General features: G+C 42.3%; 1 protein-coding gene across 4 annotated transcripts; it reads right to left on the reverse strand.

Moving 5' to 3' along the window:
- Window positions 1-237: 237 nt before the first annotated feature.
- Window positions 238-18402, reverse strand: LOC136021455 (cytochrome b-245 chaperone 1). Of its 4 annotated transcripts, none has more exons than XM_065693697.1 (7): window positions 18148-18402; window positions 9723-9849; window positions 8523-8564; window positions 7214-7287; window positions 6110-6206; window positions 4700-4844; window positions 238-4118 (listed from the first exon to the last, which is right to left on the reverse strand). In XM_065693697.1, exons 2-7 carry the CDS (start codon window positions 9805-9807, stop codon window positions 3989-3991), a joined length of 573 nt encoding a protein of 190 aa, XP_065549769.1. In that variant the 5' UTR covers window positions 9808-9849; window positions 18148-18402; the 3' UTR covers window positions 238-3988. The 4 variants fall into 4 exon arrangements, with proteins under 4 accessions (XP_065549769.1, XP_065549768.1, XP_065549770.1 ...); XM_065693696.1 differs by having other exon boundaries at window positions 9723-9853; window positions 18148-18401; XM_065693698.1 differs by lacking the exon at window positions 18148-18402 and adding an exon at window positions 17717-18037 and having other exon boundaries at window positions 9723-9853.
- Between the last annotated feature and the right edge of the window lie 938 nt (window positions 18403-19340).

Consider the following 19340-nt stretch of genomic DNA (forward strand, 5'->3'; position numbering starts at 1 on the left):
TTGTGGAAACCTGCTTTTTTTTGCATGCAGCATGTTGGTTTGGTTGAAAGGGGGGGAACAGAAATACATTCACCTGTGGAAAGTTGGATGTATCAGCTTAGATGAAATTGAAAGCTGGACTGCTGCAAAAGTGAAAGCAGAGTCAGTAAAAAGCTAGTTATTTGGGCTTCCTTTACCCTGTCCTCCAGCCATTAACTCCTTCAGTAGATCTGTGCCAAGCAGTAATTCAGACAGCCATTAATATTTTAGTCCATTTTAATTAAAAACAATCTAAAATGCTACAGTGACACAAAAAGTATCAAAGTTGGTTTTCTCAATGCACAGGTTTTTATAAAAAGACACTATAGAAGGCTCTGCAATTTTGCAGTAGCAAAGCAGTTTCTAAACATTTTCCTAACATTTTTGCCTCTCTGCAGTCTGCTACAGTGTTAGAACTAGCACGATTTACTATGTAAGGCAGCTTAGTTTTTGGTATATGTGTAACTTCATAAATACAGCACAAGAGGCAGGTATCAGCGATACAGGAGAAATACTTCCATTACCTTTGAGGAATTGATCCAACTTACTGGAATACCTCAATTTGTGAAATACCAGCATATTAGATTCTAGCTTAAATACAGCTTTTCCCTGCGTATAACATGCAGTCTAGCTGTTGCTCAGTGCAACAGCTAAGGCCATGATCCACCCGATCCCATGCATGCAAGAAACTCCAAATGCACTTTTCAAGCTGAAGGTGAAGCACCTGCCAAGTGGCACTTCCCATACAGTTATAGTAAAGGATAGAAGAGAAAGTGTAAGTTTTACGGGGCAGAGCTTTAGATCTAACCTAAGGGCTGTTACATAGGTTTTCAAGTCATTTATAAGTCATATGAACTACAGCTGTCCAGGCTCTAGTCACCAGGCAGCCTGAGAGGCAAGAAGTTAATACATCCCTGTAACGCTCTTCTATAAGTTTCTAATTTTCCTAATCCAAACTAGTCATTCCCATCATTCCTTTTAGTACAAGCCACCTTACATCAGGCACTATGTTTACTGGGCCTTCTTATTTGCTAGGCCCAAGAGAATTGAGAAAAACCATCCAAAAAAGCCTTCGGCAGAATAGTGGTGTGGCATGAAGATCAGAGAGTACTAGTGGATAGAGGTAAGAAAAGAACTTGTTCTGGGTTAGCATCTGCTGCTCTCAACAGTTCCTTCAACTTGAGAAGTCCACAGGCATTGCCGTAACCAAATCCACATTAATGGCAATTTGCAAGTTAATTTTTCATGCACACAGTTATTGCAAAACATGAATATCTGGCTGTTCTAACTGTAAGAAACAAGGCTTTTGAAGACAGGAAGCTCAAAACCTGGATCCAGAGAAAACATACCAGCCTGTGATATACATACACATACAGCATCATCCAATTACCGAGACAAGACATTCTTTACCTGCTCCTAGTTATATTCATCAGCCAGCAGTGCCCTACATACAGCCCACAGGCAGAACCCTCAGCATTCAAAGACTTTACTCAGTCTCCCTTCATGTACAGCACTCAGGTTCCCATTTGAAACTGCTAGTTTGTACAGCAGAGCTGTCACAGCAAAGTGGAAATGGCGCAAGAGGATTACACCAGCTGTGCCAAATGACAGGCTGAGGAGTCAAAATACTCAACACAGTACACACCAGCAGGCATCCCCCTCCTGCCTACCATCCATCTGAGGACTGAGGTGTAAGTGGGACACTACAGAACATCTTCAGAGATGATCACTGGATGTCAACTCAAAATGCAACTTATTACACAGATGTATTTCAAGCAAAGTTCTATCTTACTATAGGTCATCCCCCTTTCCAGGGATTCAGAATTTTCCTTACATTGTTTTAGTCTTTGCATAGTCCATAAGTATATATGTTACCAACACGAGATGCACAAAAGAGCTCAGCAGCAGCAGGGCACACAATGCAGCACAGGTTTAGATCAACAGATGTACCTTTCTAAAGCTAATTTTTAACTGGAAAACCACGGTGGTTTCTATCTTCCACAGAATGTTAGTTCTCATGGAAATACAGAAGAAACCCAGTATAGCCAAGATCAAATGCAGGTAATTTTGTCACTTTCATCCACGATCAAATCTGCAGGCTCAGAATTTAAGTGCACTGCACATCTCTACAATGTACTCCCTCTAAATGCCCCTGCTCAAAGCAGTGGTTATCTGCAGGTTGAGCCCTTTTGCTTACATTATGCCATTAAATACTCTAGTTTCTTCACTATTTCTTACTGGAAGTCGTTAGAAAATCCAACATTCTCATTCTACACTGTGGTTTAAAAGCTCCATATTCCCAGCCTCATTCTCCTAAGACAAGGATGTAGATACATACTTAGGGTGTATCTCACAGTAGATTTAAATAAAGAATTCCCGTTTCACTTTTATTACCCATTCAGACTGGCAGTAAGAGCATCTCTGTCTCACAGCTGACATACTAGCTCTAAGTACCTGGACATGGAATCTTGGTACCACCTGTTCTTTGGTCAGATAAGCATGTGCTTGGTTTCAGATATAGCTGTAACTCAACAGGACATAGCTTCTGCCGAAAACTTTTCATAGCTTTCTCTTCCATAGAGGTAGAGTGCCTAGAAACAAGAACTCAGTTCTTTTAACTTCTGAAGAAGCTGCTACCAGAAGACATTTGCTCTGGCCAAACATGAAGTCAGACCATGCAGTTATCTTGTACCCCATTCAGATCTCCTAGAAGTAACCATGTATTTTCTAATTCAGGTCTTAAGACCCCACAATTCCTAAATAAAACCTAGTGAACTTTAGTACCAGCATTTTCAGCATGCTGAAGGAACCTTCAGCTCTTTGCAGAAGGTTCCTTTCTTCTTGTACTCACATGTTGATATAGGCATGGTGGAGTTTTAGTTCTAGACAGAAGATGTGGACTAACAGAGGTAGCTTTAACTTCAAAAAGTATCTTGGAAGACTCGTATTTTAACTATTTGTGAAACCATTGGTCAGAAGAGAGGACACTAAACACCCAGAGCAAAACATGGGAGCAAACCAAACATTAAATCTATCCCAGCTATCATAAAAAAAAAAAAAAAAGGTATCATTTCAAGTGGGGAAATACTAAACAAAACCAGACCATGTTTCACATCAGTTTCTTCCCTCCCTCAAGTAACAGATGTGTTCTTCCTTTCTAAATACACAGTTAAAATAGTAAATGTGGAAGTTTAGAAAAAGGTTATTCTGCCTTGGGCTAGACTATGCCCAGAAGAGAAGCAGAACAGGATTAAGCTACAACATCCTGAAGATGTTGAAACATCACCGTGACCATTTTTTCTTTACTGTTTGCAGCTCCTTGGAAAGTGCAGGAGAAGAGAGAATGTAACAAGGTCAAACTGATGTTTCCAATTCCAAGACAGTCAGACTTCAATTTCCACTGGTATCTAATGGCAAGTCAGTAGCAGAGACTATGAAAGTGCCACTATTCTGCATCACCTAACTGCATATATGAAGTTGCCTAAAACCAATTCAGCAATACATTCAGTCATTTGCAACATTTCAGTATCAACCTCACAGCAGTGTGATAGTTACAAATTCAGCTCTTCTACATTTCACATATCTGCAGCAGATGTTTGCACTACGTCGAAGTTTACATCTGTATCTCCACTTCATCAGTGGGAAAGTAATAAATGATTTCAAGCCAACTCATTACTAACTTACTCCTAGACAAGTTTGAGTTCAAAAGCCAGCAGTGCCCACGAGCAGGAACTAAGGCAAAGGAGCACATAAAACACAATTTGCTTTGGACTCTCCAACAGCAGTACTGGGAGTACAGATCTCAAAGCAGTTCAGCACTAATGAGGTACCCTAAGACAGATTCCCCCCACTGTAAATGCACATGTAGAGAAATGCCCAGGTCAAAGTTGAGGGATTTTTTTTCTGAAGAACAAACAGTATATTTTCCAGATGTTCAAAAGCCTCTGCTTTCTTCAGCTCATGATGACTATTAATAGGTATCGTGTGGTTCATCTGCATCACTAGCCTCTGTTTCGCTGCTCTGAGAGAGATCTTGTTGGCTCTCTACTCTGTCCAGTGCCAGAAAACTAGTAATGAGTTTGGCAATGGCTTCCACATCACTGTGGAATAGAAGAAACAATGTAAAAGTTAGTGGAACTGTGTTGTAGACGAAACAAGAACAGGCATGCTAATTCTTGAGAGTAACTGCTTGAAGGGAGAGTCAAGCATGACATAAAGCATGATTGACATCATCTCAACAGTGAAGGCATATCAAGCCACACCATCACTTCCATATCAGAACAAATCAAACCTTTTCCCCACAGTTCCTGCTGCAAGATTCCTATTATCAATACTTAAAATAAATCCTATGTTAACTGATAAATACACTGAATAGAATTGAATTAATCCCCTCTGCAACTGCACAGCTGAGGTAGTGAGGGTAGCTGCAGCAGACATGCAGCACCAAAGGGATCTTGGATATCTAAATACAATCAGTCTCCTGATGGGAGACAGTGGTACCCAAAAGTCTGCAACTGAAAGCATTAAAGGGTTTAGAAAAGTTAAAATTGAATAACACGAAGTCACATCAGCAAGTATGAAAACTGAGCTAAGATGAGTCTCATTAGCTGGCAATTACCGACCCATGTGACTGGTACTTCCCACCTCACACATTTGCAGTAACGAAAAGTCCCCAGCGCACCTTCTACAGCCCAACACTGCGCTCTGAGTCAGCGGGTGTGAGAATCCAGTGCCAAAGCGGAGCACAACGACATAACCCTTCCCGAAATACCGCACCGTCTCCTCTTCCACGTTCACATCTCGGATCTCGTTCAGTGCAGCCACTACTGTAAACACATGTGGGAAACAAAATAGTCTATCAGCATGACAGTAAATCCTCAGCACTGCGGCTGGTGAGTTGCACCACTGGGACTACATGCTCTTCAGTGCTATTGCTCTGATCTCATATAACCAGGGCAGTCCTGCAAGAGCAAGCAATTGCTGATCTATTCAGGCAAAACAAACACTGCTATCACACATATCAGCATCAGGAGATGCTACAGCACATATCAGCTGGTATAGACCCTAATGAACAAGATATACTGCCTCTCAGGAACTGGGGACCATTAGTTTATTACCTATGCCTCCCACTTTGATGACAGTTTAACCATGTTTCTGTACAGAGTAGCTAAATATGCGTTCAGTTTACTGAGACTGAACAAATACTGGAATATTTAACTGTGAAGAGCATCTGCTGATCTCTGCATCCCTACATTAATGGTACTTGAAACATATTACCAAATAACCTCTCAGGAAGAGATATACTTAAAAACATACCCTAAAGAAAAACATACCCTAAAGAAAAGTTCAGAAACATTAAACATCCTTTTCTCCCTCTCTTAGTTTAAAAGCCAATACAGCTTACAGACACTGCAAATTTTGCCAGTTTTCTAAGTATATTGAGAGTTGGTTTGACTTAGACTAGCAAGTAGGATCAAAAAAATCTGACACTGAAGAGGATCTTACTTCAGTTTGCAACAGAGCTCCTGTCTCACAGTGATTCAACCAAGTCACACATTAGACTTCAACATACGCTACTCTAACAGGAAGCTCAAGAGAAATAAGATACTGCATTAAGCTGAACCTACTTCATATGCTGTTTTAAATGCATATTTTATCTCTGCAGGATATAACATGCCTGTTTGCATATGATCTCTAAAGATCTGTCTGCTATCAAAATCAGATTAGATAACAGAAATCTCAACTCCTAGATCCAAATTTTAAGTTTTTCCACCAGTCCCACCTGCAAAGCATGCTAGCCAAGGGAAAAGCAAACCTGCACATTAACATCCCAAAGGAATGGCTAAGACTATTATGGAAAGCAATGTGGAAGCCTTGGATTAAAATAACATGATGCATTCAGCACCCTAACCAGAAAAAGCATTTGGGTCCAAACAGGCTTATGATTAAAATCTGCTGCTTATGAACAAAGCAGATCTGGAAACAGATGCGACTAATTTGAGTACAGAACTCCAGAGAATCTTATTGAAGAGGCATGTATGCATTTCTTCTGTCTGCTCATCACACTTGCTACCACATACTGCTTTCTCACCTTGCTCATGGCCTCCTTTGGAAAGGGTTAGTATTTTTTTGTAAAGATTGAATGTTTTTAAGCAGACAGTTCCCTTGTTCTTATCAAATACAGCTTCCTGTAAAAAATATATAAAAAAAAAAGAAGATATTCTTAAAAACACCATCAGCAGCTGTGCTTCAAAGTAAAACAATCACAGTTATATGGGAAAATAATCTTGGCAACAGAAAAGTACATAGCTATTTTAGAGACATTCCTCGATTAGACTGAAAACCCTTCAACATAACTCCGGTGTTACCTCTAGAAGGAAATTGAAGCTGGTTTCATTGCCCCTCCTGACATGTTCCTTATGTAATAAGAACATTGCCTGGAATCAAATTTGAACACTAACTTGGAGTTCTTTCTCCATGAGTTTCCTGGTGAATGCATTTGGCCTATACTTAAGCATTCGGTAAACATAAGTTCCAGTTACACCTTTCACTAACATAGTGACTAAGTCCACCAAAATTCCAGTGTTGTGCTATATGGGCCAGGTTCACACTAGATTTAAAACATCCCTGACAGACAATGAAAAAAGGATGCCTCATGTCTGTGGGTTGCTTATTCTAACGACAACTCAGGTCAGCAAGGTGACAAGCCTACATGATGGGTTACTGCTCTCAGTCCAGCTCCCAACCAATCAAAAACCAGATAAATCAGCTTCACAAACACTCTCTTCCCAGTGGAAAACAGCTGAGTATTCTGGAAGGTTAGATCTATCCTATTTAGTGGTCATTCTGTCATTAGCTGGAAAGAAAGTAAGCACAAAATCATGTTTTAGCAGCCAAGCGTGCTATTTTTTCTGTCTCTTCTATATAAGAAGAAGAAAAGGCCACAAAACTGTTTGTGGCAATTCTCCCCTTATAAAAAACTCTTTATTTTTAGCTTTTCATATTCATGCTTGTGTAGTGAAAGAATTATTGCCCTAATTCTAGTTCTAGTATAGCAACCCCAAAGGCTTTCATCAAAACCAAAAGCACAACTTGTCTGTTTGAACAGAGCAAGAGCACAGAGCTGCTGGAATCAGCATCTGCCAACTGCTTTTAAAGTTGCACGACCTCGTATTTCCCGAGTTCAACATCTTACCTCCCACTGCTCCAGATTCTGTGCTGCCACAAAGAAACACCCAGCCACATAGAAGAGCTTCCAGGACAAGCTGTCTGAACAATGCAAAAAAAAAAAAAGCACAAATTTAGGGGTTTTTTCCTTCTTTGGTATTCAAGCAGTCAGTTTTAAGATCAACATGCTCCCTTTAAATGCAGCAAAAGGAAAAAGGGTTTCTCTGATGCAACATTTGTGCCTTTAGTTGTAAGGCAAACTGATTAACAGCTCTGTACAAAAATACAGAAACTCCTCATATTTTTCCAAAGACTCCAAGCACATGTATTGTTGGCAAGGCTGTAACATCACTAGACACCTTTCTCTTCTCTAAAAGCAAAGGCATCTACAAAACTCTCAACCTGCTGTCAACCATCAAATATTTGTGCTGCAGAGGACAAGCATACGGGACAATGGAAATTCACTGAGGCAAATGTTTATTCATAAAAGGAAGCAGTCAAGCCTCTTGGCAAACAAACATCTGCATTTTATGTCCTGGAAACATGGACATAAAACATTCAGCAACCTAAACAATTTGCTTACTCAGGCTTTTACTGAAGACAGTAGAATGGTGCTGAGTACTGTTTCAGAAACCTTTGTTGCAATGTCTTTAAAAAAGGCTGATCTAGCTGGTGTCTCAAGCAGCTTTCACTGGACTTTGCTCTTTAAATAATAATAACATTAGTTATATTGGTAGCATATTCCTACACATTATTAAGTTTTAAATTTTGATGTTAACAGGATGGAGCAAAAGAATCACAGGTCAGCCTGCAGGACAAATTCTATCAACAGGATACCTGGCATTCAGTGCAGCCTGCTCTTGCAGGGGCTGCAGGGAGAAGCAATAGTGTCTGTTCTCTAAAGGTGTTTGTATGAGTAATCTCTGCTAGTGATGATTTAACAGTTTCCAGAGAAACAGAGCACTTCCACCAAAGGCAAGGTAATCATTTCATTATGGTGGCAGACAATCATTATATGTCTTCCCAGGAGGGCTGTGAGGACCAGCTAATCACATTTACAAAACACACTGAAAGTACAAAATGCCACAGAGTGCTAAATATCATCATTAAAAATACTCTTGCAAATGGAAAGGGAGACCAAGTAAGAAATAGAGCATTGAAGTATGGTAAGTCATACACAGGCAACAATTAGTACTGCATTTTAATATTCATACCACAAAAAGCAATAGGTACCTCTACTGCCTCTGTGGCGAGACAGAAGCTGCAGAGAGGAGACATCAGCATGAAAAATAGATCAACAGGAAACAATTCTTTAAAATAAAATTATAGGCCATTACCTGCACTATAATAAGCAGCAGCCAAACCTATGGAGGCTATTCCTAGGATGAGAGGGGAGACAATTAGGACAAACGAGCAGTTCAAACCATCTAAAATTCCCCAATAAAATTATGAATATTCATAAATGTATCACTTCTCAAAATAGGGACAAATGTGATTGCGATATCCATCACTATATGAAAGAGTCAGCTTGGTTTTTTTTGCTCTGAGCCTCCTGTTCTGCACGACACTAAAAGCACAGGGGCTGAGGTCGGAATGAAAAAGGTGGTGACAGAATTGGGAACAGAACATCAGAGGGACTCTCAATCTACCCATTACGCCACACTTCCTCTCGAGCGCAGTATAACTCAGTGTGCTCACCAACACTGCAAGGTTTATTCTTTCCCTCTATGTGCTCTGTGGAGCCAAAAGAAAACTTGTGTGATCAAGCTGTGTCAGAAGCTGCCAGGTCCTTTCTCCCACTGAGAAGGAAGCAGTGAAAGAGTACCTCACACCCCAGAGGGCTGCTGCAACTGCAAAGATCTTGTCTCAGTGACAAGCCTGACAAGATGACATAACTGAAAGCAATGACAAGGTTGGAGTGTTACTGCAATGAGATCTGGTCTGTTAGAAAAAAGAATATGGCACCTTTTCCCCACCAGTTCTCTCAGTGCAGCCTAAGTACGTTGTACTAAATCCATTTTCCTTTCTGCGTTTTCAGTAGTGTTTTAAAACAGATGCCTTTCACAACATCCTGTCTGACTTCCTATTACATGCAGCACTGTTAAGCGTTCACTGTCAATCACACACAAGATCTAGCCACAGCATCGCTGCACTGGAGGTTTTTCCATTTCTGAAGCCTAGATGTTTCTCAGTGTAAGTATGCATCCCCCTTGAGAAGCGTCACACTTACACTGCAATAAACTTTCTTTTCCTGATCTTCCAGAACTGCCTTAAAATTCCGTCCGTGAGCCTCTGAGGTTCTGCAGATGACAGACTGAAAAACTATCACTCTCACAGTGAAACGACCATGCAGAGAAGACTACAGACTCATTCAGTGGCTACACTAATGGAAAGCTCAAAGTGTGATGATGCCTGTTCTTGAAAGAAAGATGCCTGAAAGACAGGCATCTCTTCCTAGAAGCTCTTTCAGGAATTTATTACAATCCCCTTCCCTTACGGCAAGCTCCGAAATAAACTGAGGAACCTTATGGTCTTACCAACAAAGAGAGACCAAGAGCGGATGCCAGGGCACCTCTTCAGATGAAGATAGGAACTCGTGCGGCTTTCAACCAACATGTACATCTTCAGAAAAAGCTCCCAACAGTCCAGACTGACTCATGAAACCTGACTGGGCAGAAAAAATTCACAAGTGAGACTTCAAAATGACTGCTGACTCCAACACTCCATTCCCAACATTTTTCAGGACTTACTGAGTCTTAATCTAGACTATAAAAGATGCCCAGGGTAAGAACATTTTATTCCTTCAGTGACCTTGCTGTTCTTAGATCCTACATGACACTCTGCAATTCTGTACCGACCGCCTAGTTTAGATATAAAGTTCCAGGGGATTGGTTTTTTTCTTCCATTTAATAAAGCAAACTTAGCCCAGTCTCTTCAGCTAAAGAAAAAGCACAGATGACTTTGATTTTAATCCCGCAGCAACACATCCGAGAGAATGTGAAACCGAAAGAGACAAAAACCACTTATACATAAGACACACTCCATCTCCTCCGGATGCCAAGCGTCAGGTTTTAATTACCAAATGATTCCTGAATTTGATCTCAATATACCGGAAAATATTTCTGCCCATACAAAGCCTTCTCCTGCCTGCAACCTAAAAATCCATCAACAAGCTACCAAATAAGATCACTGCAGAAATCTGGTAGTATTTTAGCAACAACACATCCTACTGTGAGAAACTATAAATTAGGATATTGTTTATTAGGATTTATGTTAAGCCCAATGTAAAGGTTAGGCAATAAAAAGTATGAAATTGCTTACTCAAACAGTCACCGGACACAGCTTACATAGACTAACAGTCGCCAACCGCAATCGCTTATCGCTTATGCAAACATAGTAGATGTTGCCTAAAGATAGCTATAAGATGTTCCATGTGAGAAACTATAGACTAGTGTATTGTTTATTAAGATATATGTTAAGCCAAATGTAAAGGAACTGACAGAGATAAAACACAGCTGGCCAAGATAAGATAGCCACAAGATGTCCCAGGAACTGGCAGAGATAAGACTAACAACTCCCTGCAAAGACATATGGATGAAGGATCAAAGGAGGAAGACTTCTCACCTTGGTCTCATCGATCACCAGGAGGCAGGGAACTACCCCCTAACAACAACTGAAGCATGCGCAGAGTACTTCCACTATTTCATGAACAAAGAAGTAAAAAATGTATAAAAAGGGGCTGTTTGAAATATTCAACATGGCAGTTGGCGGAGCGCAGACTCCCCTGTCGTCCAGCGCTGTCTTTGCTCATATTCTACTTGCTACAATTAATAAAATTTTAATTGGAATATGATCCGTTGTGGTCTCAATTTATAACAATTTCTGGTGCCGTGACTCGGATAAGGAACGGTGGGCTTTGGTCCTCCGGGGGGGCGCCCCGCGACATTTCGCGGCCCCGCGACCAACAGCTTACCTCATCCTTACCGACGAACCTAAATGCTAGAATATGAGCAAAGAAGGAACCGGTAAAATCCCATAAAAATTCTGTGCACGGGAGTCCGGACGAAGACGCAGGACGCGTAAGTATATTGCGAAACTTTCCGCAGAGCGAAATAGTTCGCGGCGGAGGACTGCAGAGTGAAATTGTTCACGGCAGAGATTGTTCGCAGGTTTACCGTTCGGGCGGGATTGGGTTTCCTGGAATATAACGAGTGAGAGGTTCGATATACTGAACCAAGCGAGTGTGGACCCTTAAGTACTGCGGTTCCCATCTCCCGCGAGGGACTGGGCCAGGAACAAGGGGGAGCGAGTGAGTGCGTGTTCGGAGATATTCCAGAAGATGGGGGCGAAGGGCAGCAAGCCTTCGACTCCCATGGGATGGGTACCCACTGTACCTAAGAATACCCCTCTGGCATATATCTTAGACAATTGGAGATGTCTCCCTGGAACCTTAGGGGAAGATAAGCAAAAAACGATAGAATATTGTACTAAGATATGGGGAGGGAAGAAGATTTTTAAAAATTTTTTTTTTTTTTTTTTGGCCAGTATATGGGTCAGAAGAAGATTGGGTAAGACAGCAATTAAACCTCTGGGTTAATAATAAAAAACCCCTTAACCCTGAGGAGAGTCAATATGCTGAAGTGTGGCTAAAAAGACTGGGAGCTAGACTTTACCCGCTGAATGAGATAAAAAAAAAAAAAAAAAAACAAACAAAAAAAAAAAACTAAACAAAAGAAAAAGAAGGTATAACATGAAGCGGGGACAGATACTAAATATGTATAGGCATAAGGGAATAAATGTAAAGGAAAAACGACCCTGGGTGTGCATACTTTGGAGGAACGATCCCCATGCACCTCAGCGCTGAATAAAGCACACCTACTTTACAACTTTAACGAGTTGTGGAGTCAATCTGCATATCAATTTGGCGAGCCAGCCAGGAGGCCTCTGTTCGGCTGCAGGATCGGGTGAGGAGCGGATATCCTAAGCCCCCCCAGGCCGCTTGCCTGGGGGAGCTCCGCTTCTCATCCGCTCACTGCGGGGACAGACAGCGACCTGCGCCGGCTGCGGAGAGGCGGTATGCTTGGAATTTAGGTACTTTGGGGGGCCTGTAGGGCATACGCGTGGCCGGGGCTGCTGGTAAGGCGTGCAGAGACGTCTGGTGCACAGCGGAGTTCCCCTTGGCAGGTAGGGCTTGCAAGCTGGGGGGCTCGTCGACCGATAGCGCGGCTGCAAGCGATCCTGGAGGCGGATCGGGCGAGCCCGGGTTTTCGCTGCATCCCAAGTTTTGGGAGCCAGGGCGGACCTGCTAATGACCGTATAGGAAGCAGGAGAAGGGCAAGCGGAACCATAGCGTGAGTGTGTGGGATCCCATGTGTTTCTGTGTGACTGAGACGTAGCGTAGCTACGAAGCGAGTGTGGAGTCCTAATCCGCGGTTCCGTGTCTCCGCGAGGGGAGCGGCCGGAGACGGACGAAGCGTTTATGTTTTTATGTCCTGTGTCTTGTCTGTGTATCAGCTCAGAAAGCGGGGGAAGGTCCGGCTACCCGTCCCGCAGTGGATAACTTTACGAAATACAAGGGCAAGGGAATTTCCTATATGCCCTGTGAGAGTATGTGCCTTGTAGGAGTGTAACTGTATGTGACAGGTGGCATTTCACGTGGATATTGCCACTCAGGACAGCGGTGGGGCAGATACTGCTCGGGGTGTCTACAAAACACTGCCAGGTAGAAAATTATAATTATCTAATCGGTGACCAGAAATAAAAGATTACTTTGTGGAGAAAAGCCACAAAATCCTGGCGGACTTCCGAGAAGTTAGAATGAAAAACTGAGAAAGGGTTTATAAAAGGTATCAAAGAAAATTTGAGAAGATGTGGTTACAAAAAAAAAAAAAAAAAAAATAAAAATAAAATGGGAATACAACAATTAATGTCTCTCTTTTTGGGACAATCAACGGGGGATATTAGGAAAACCTTCGTAACCTGACATATGAGTGCATAATAAGTTTTGAACAGTGGAACCTGCTGTGGATACTAGGGCAGTGTAAATTTTGCTGGAACTGAAACTATGTTCTAACGACAGGGGAGTTGATCTGCAGAACCCAGAGATACTATCTTACTGAATCCCCTGAGAATATCATAAAACTTGTGTGTGGGTGCTCTCATATTTTAAGTGCATTTGCAGAGCACCGGGAAAGAGAAGCTATAGAGATTTGTAAGAGATTGTTTGAAAAGGGAGCCGGTCAAAACAAGGGAATTCTGAAGAAAAGCCCATCGGGTTACATTTTGGCACATTGGAAAGAACTGGGAGGTTCTTCTGGGGGCTCGGTAAACAAGAAAACATTGGTAAAATATTGTAATCAATGGTGGCCTTTATAAACTTTGGAAAATCAGGAAAAATGGCCTAAAAATGGAACTCTGAATTTTAATGCATTTTTTTACAATTTATGTTGGTTTTGAGGTGGCCAAGAAAATGCAATGAAGTAATGTATGCAGATATGTTTCACTTTAAGAAAGCACCTGGAGTGGCAGACAGAATGTGAAATTAATATAACTCTGCCAGATCCCTAATTTTGGTTTTGGAAAAGGACAAGGAAAAACAGAAAGCTAAGATGGAGAGATGTTGTTCAGCCTGTGATATTGGGACAGTCATCAAGAAAATTATATATCACAGGTACCTCCGAAAGGAGCACCCTCTGCCTCTGTCCTATCAGATATTGATAAGGAGGAGGAAATTGCTGTCACTGGCAACAAGCAGCACATTCACATTCAGGGTTAAGAAGGGGTTAAACCAGAAGTGCTGTTGCAGAGGCAGGCATCTGTAACCCCTGCAGAGCAGGGTGAGCACCTGTGAAAAATAATAAATAAATAAATAAAAAAGGGAAAACCAAAGGGGAAAGGAGGGAAGCTGCCGCAGTTCCTGTGTTTGAGCATGGAGAGTGTATAGGAATTGGAAATAGGTAGAAAAGAAAAAGCTGGGTCGTGCTACAGCCACGGCTGCGCTGGTTGCTTTGAAACTGGTGGAGGACGAATGTCGGACAGAAGTGGGGGAGTAACCTCCTCTTCTGTGGAACCGGATCGGTGTAAGTGCTATGAGGAGTTTGGACGCTGGGAGTGAGACTACCCTAGTGGGAGTGCCATGGGGTGGCTCGGGTGACTGAATTGGAACTAGGCTGACGGGACCAGGGGAATCTTCCCTAGCAGATCCACTGGTTATAATGGAATTTTTGGTTGATACAGGTGCAATGTATTCAGTTTTAAACAAAGCTTTAATACCTTTGGGGACGATTATATGATGATAAAAGGGGCGACTGGCCAAGGTGAAAAGGCTTATTTTTGTAAACTACTAAGATATCAATTGGGAAAACAATGGGGCATCCGTAAGTTTTTGTATATGCCTAACTCCGCAAAAGCTCTTTTGGGGAGAGATTTGTTAGAACACTTGGGAGCAACCATTACTTTCAAAGGAGGCGAGATCACTTTAAAAGTAAAGGACCAACAGTATATAGAGAGGTTAAAAGCTTAATTTTGATCACTAATCATGTCGAGGGAGAAGTCAGATTGAAAATATACTGGATCAGGTATTCCCAGGGATATGGGCTACAAACATACCTGGAAGAGCTCTTAAAAGAATACCAGGTACAAACGGGGAACGTGCTGTTACAGTATGTAGATGATCTGCTCATAGCAGGGAATAATAAGGAGGATGTAAGAAAAGAAAGCATTCGATTTCTAAACTTTCCTGCACAAAAGGGCCTACGGGTATCACAAGAAAAGTTACAATTTGTGGAGGAAAAAGTGAAATATTTGGGACATTATTTGTTTAATGGCCAGAAAATAATGGAGCCAGTCGCATTAAAGGCCCAGTGACGAGACCCCACTGGAAAGTAATCAGTACTCCAGGGGACACCAAGATAACCCTGAAAAGATAACGTAATAATAGAAACTTTATTTAATTATTTTGCCGCATTATCTTTTGGTATAAAGTGTGTATTGCTGTTTATATTTGCTATAATTATTTCTCCTCTTTTCTATTATATATGGAAGCGTACAAAGTGTGCTGAAGGAAATTGCTAAACTTATGCAACCACACAATAGTGAATATAGAAGATATGCTGATGTAAATAATGTATGTACTCTAGATATACGAATTAGGTGTAATAATTTGAATTGCAATTGTTATCCATTTGCTTGTTTTAGGTGTAAGGTATGTCAGGATAAATGGTGGACACACTATGAATGTGGATGCCCTCCAATAGGAGTTTGCACACAGTGTTGGAAAATCCAAAGAACTCTCACTGTGTGGAAATTAAAACAATTAGAGTCTAAAACAAGAAATTATTTGGGAATCCCATGAGTGGTGGGAGATTTTTGCCAAAGGAATAAACCCTCAATATTATTGTTACCACTCCAATGAACCAGTCCCCTTTATAGCCGAAATTTTGATTATAAAGTGTAGAAGGGAAGTACTAACTGTATCTTGCTTTGCCCCATTAGTTAAGGCTGCAAAGTGGGAAGCCTATGTAAACAGGCAGAAAGCCCGAAACAGCTGTTCTCCTGAAGAATTCCCTTGCTGCCGAGAAGATGGTACACCCCGTGGCTCGAAGCAACCGAGTCGACGGGCGAGGCAGAGGAGGAATAAACTGTGGAGAAAAGAACCAGAACAATGGGATGCAAAACCAGCAATGGCCGAACTTCCCCAGGACTGGTAAAAATATACTTAAATTGGCAAAATTGACAGACACCCTTTTTCCTGGTATACCATTAGTTTTGTTATTGATAATAACCCAAGCAAATGGAAACCCGCATGAACCATTAAAGTGGGAATTAATATCCTGAGAAACATCCAAAGTGATAACCACTTTCACTGGGACGGGACAACCTGAATTCCCTGTACAACCTTAATGTAGAACTCCGGAAAAGGTTAAATCAACGTAAGAAAGATTGTGAGGCGAGCAGGTCATGGTATGAAAACTGGTTTAATGTCTCACCTTGGCTAACCACTTTGTTGTCTGCTCTAGCAGGACCGCTTATCATGTTGATTCTGGGACTTATATTTGGGCCTTGTATATTACGCTATATTTTACACTTTATTAGAGAACGGTTTGACATAGCTAAACTGCTTATTTTAACTACGAGATCTGGGGTAAAATATAAGAGTGTATCTATTGATGAGGATGAAGATTGTTGTGAATGTGTCATGCCACGTAAAAAATATACCTGTGATTGTAAGGAATTACCTTGTGAGTGTTATGATAAATGTTGGGAGTGTGGAAAAAGGTTGGCTTACAATTCTGAAAATGAAAGCAGCATCTAATAAACAATAATAGGATAAAAGAAAAAGGGGGGATTGTGAGAAACTATAAATTAGGATATTGTTTATTAGGATTTATGTTAAGCCCAATGTAAAGGTTAGGCAATAAAAAGTATGAAATTGCTTACTCAAACAGTCACCGGACACAGCTTACATAGACTAACAGTCGCCAACCGCAATCGCTTATCGCTTATGCAAACATAGTAGATGTTGCCTAAAGATAGCTATAAGATGTTCCATGTGAGAAACTATAGACTAGTGTATTGTTTATTAAGATATATGTTAAGCCAAATGTAAAGGAACTGACAGAGATAAAACACAGCTGGCCAAGATAAGATAGCCACAAGATGTCCCAGGAACTGGCAGAGATAAGACTAACAACTCCCTGCAAAGACATATGGATGAAGGATCAAAGGAGGAAGACTTCTCACCTTGGTCTCATCGATCACCAGGAGGCAGGGAACTACCCCCTAACAACAACTGAAGCATGCGCAGAGTACTTCCACTATTTCATGAACAAAGAAGTAAAAAATGTATAAAAAGGGGCTGTTTGAAATATTCAACATGGCAGTTGGCGGAGCGCAGACTCCCCTGTCGTCCAGCGCTGTCTTTGCTCATATTCTACTTGCTACAATTAATAAAATTTTAATTGGAATATGATCCGTTGTGGTCTCAATTTATAACACTACTTAAAACATAATTCACATACCAATTAAATCCATTAATGCAAACATTGATATAACATCTCCCTCCCCCATATTCATTCAGCAAAGTGCAATCATGCAAACACCAATATTGGCTTAATGTTGGACCCTCAAAGTCAACAGCATCATCTCGCACAGAGGCTGCTGCTTGCACAGAAGGTGCCTCAGGGAATAAAAAACATAGAATCCCAGACTGGTTTGGGTTGGAAGGGGCCTTAAATCTCATCCAGTTCCAACCCCTGCCATGGACAGGGACACCTTCCACTGGAGCAGCTTGCTCCAAGCACCTTCTTAAAAGTTACACTTAAAATAAGTCACAAACGCACCTTTAAGTGAAGGCATAAACTCCACCAGTCAGTTGTACAGTATTTAGGTGTTTTTAGGTATTTGGGGGCTGCTAATCTCACTTGAATTTATTTAGTGCGGCATTGAACTGATCTTCAACACCAAACCAACCATTCACACACTTCCTCCGAGCTCTCGATTGATGATTTAGCAAAAGCCACCAAACGCGCACCTTGGCAGCTACAAGCATCCATCAAGTGAGGACGATGCTCGGCGCTCTCCGCACCCGTCTCCCCGCAGCCGAGCACTAACAGGTCTCCGCACCACCGAGTGCTCAGAGTACCTGCACCGCGCTGCCAAATCCAGAGCAAACCTCGGGCTTACCCCCGGCATGGGGTAAACCGGGGCCCTCGGCTGAGGCTCGCCCGTACAAGCCGCATCCCAGCCGGGCCGAGGGGGCAGCCGCTCCCGCAGCCCACCCCTCCGGTGCTTCCCTCAGCACAGCAGGGGGGCAGCGATGGCTCCCTGTTGGGGTGATGCAGCGCTGCTCTCCACAGCGCCCACTGCATCTTCCCGTGACAGACCCCACCAGCAGGCTACGCCTCAGCCCGCCCCGGGGCGGTCGGACCCCTTCGCCCCCTCAGCTCACCCCGCCGGCGGTACCTGCTCGGGGCGCGCAGCAGCACACCCACATGGACGCCCTTTGAATGGAACACCCGGGCGGCTCCGCTTCCTGCTGCCCCGGCCCATAAAGCACTTTCAGAGTAAACTAAGGAGCGCCGGCGCGACGCCCGCCTTAAGGAGGATCGGAAGCGCCAGTGGCCATTTTGGATGAGGGCACCGAAAGCGGATAAATCAGCCTTCGCCTGGGTTGCTTCCCTTGGGCCTTGTGTGTGAGTGGAGCAAGGAGAGCCTCGCCCAAGATGGCGGCTCGCTACCCGCATTCAAGATGGTGGCTGGGCTGGTGGGTGCCGGTTGAGTAAGAGTGCTGATGTTTTCTTACTTTGTGTGATGTTAATTGCGATAAAAATGGGAGAAAATAAAAATAGTAGTTATAATCGTACAGGGTTAATATGAATGGAGTGAATTTCTGTGAATTGGATGTTGGCTGAAGGCTTGGGTTTGGAAAACTTGGGGAGGAAAGTTTGTAATTCACTTGAAATGCCGAGTGATTTTCCTGGTATGGATAACAGGGGACACTGGAAATCTCTGTTGTGTTTCTGGTTTGGTTAAGTATCATTTGCATGTGGAAGTTGTTTCTGTTCAATCCATTGGAGCAGCTGCTCCTGTTATCCTGGGACAAAATGTGTGAACTGCAGACATCTGGAGTTCAGCTTAATTTCTTAAATTCTCTTTGTCTGAACAAACTATTATAATTTCATCTACAAATCCCGTATTGAAAGGTGTCTCTGCCCATGGCAGGGGGATTGACACCAGATGATCTTTAAGGATCCTTCCAACCCGAGCCATTCTAAGGTCCTCTCTCAGTTGTGCAGGAAATGTGGTTCTTTCTGAATGATGTGCTCAGTTTTTGGTTTTACTTTCTAGTAAGAATCTAGATATTCCAGAGTGTTTGTGCAAGACCATAACTCCTAATAAACCCATAACCTGCTATGAGTTGGTTCCACTGTTCTGAACACCGTTGGTGGTGAACAGGGACTGAAGTACTGATCAGTGGGTTTATAACAGTCCAGAGGGAACTATTTGGACATGGGGGGAAGAATCCAAGATGCCAACAACAACAAAACCCCAAAGCCTCAGAGGCCATGCTATAGACTTAATGGGCTTGAAGTAGTAGAAAATACAAAACTGATCCGCAGTTTTTCTGTAATTATCTTAATGGGAAAAGGCAATGA

Source organism: Lathamus discolor, chromosome 13 (assembly GCF_037157495.1).
Source record: "Lathamus discolor isolate bLatDis1 chromosome 13, bLatDis1.hap1, whole genome shotgun sequence".
Lineage (NCBI taxonomy): Eukaryota > Metazoa > Chordata > Aves > Psittaciformes > Psittacidae > Lathamus > Lathamus discolor.

Excerpts from the sequence above, each read along its gene's own strand:
- LOC136021455 (XM_065693697.1), bottom strand. The coding sequence starts at position 9,807 with ATGTACATGTTGGTTGAAAGCCGCACGAGTTCCTATCTTCATCTGAAG. Across the intron at positions 6,207-7,213 it reads AGAATCTGGAGCAGTGGGAG|GAAGCTGTATTTGATAAGAA; the intron begins GTAAGATGTTGA and ends TATTTTTTACAG. Across the intron at positions 4,119-4,699 it reads GCAGTGTTGGGCTGTAGAAG|TGATGTGGAAGCCATTGCCA; the intron begins GTGCGCTGGGGA and ends TCTATTCCACAG.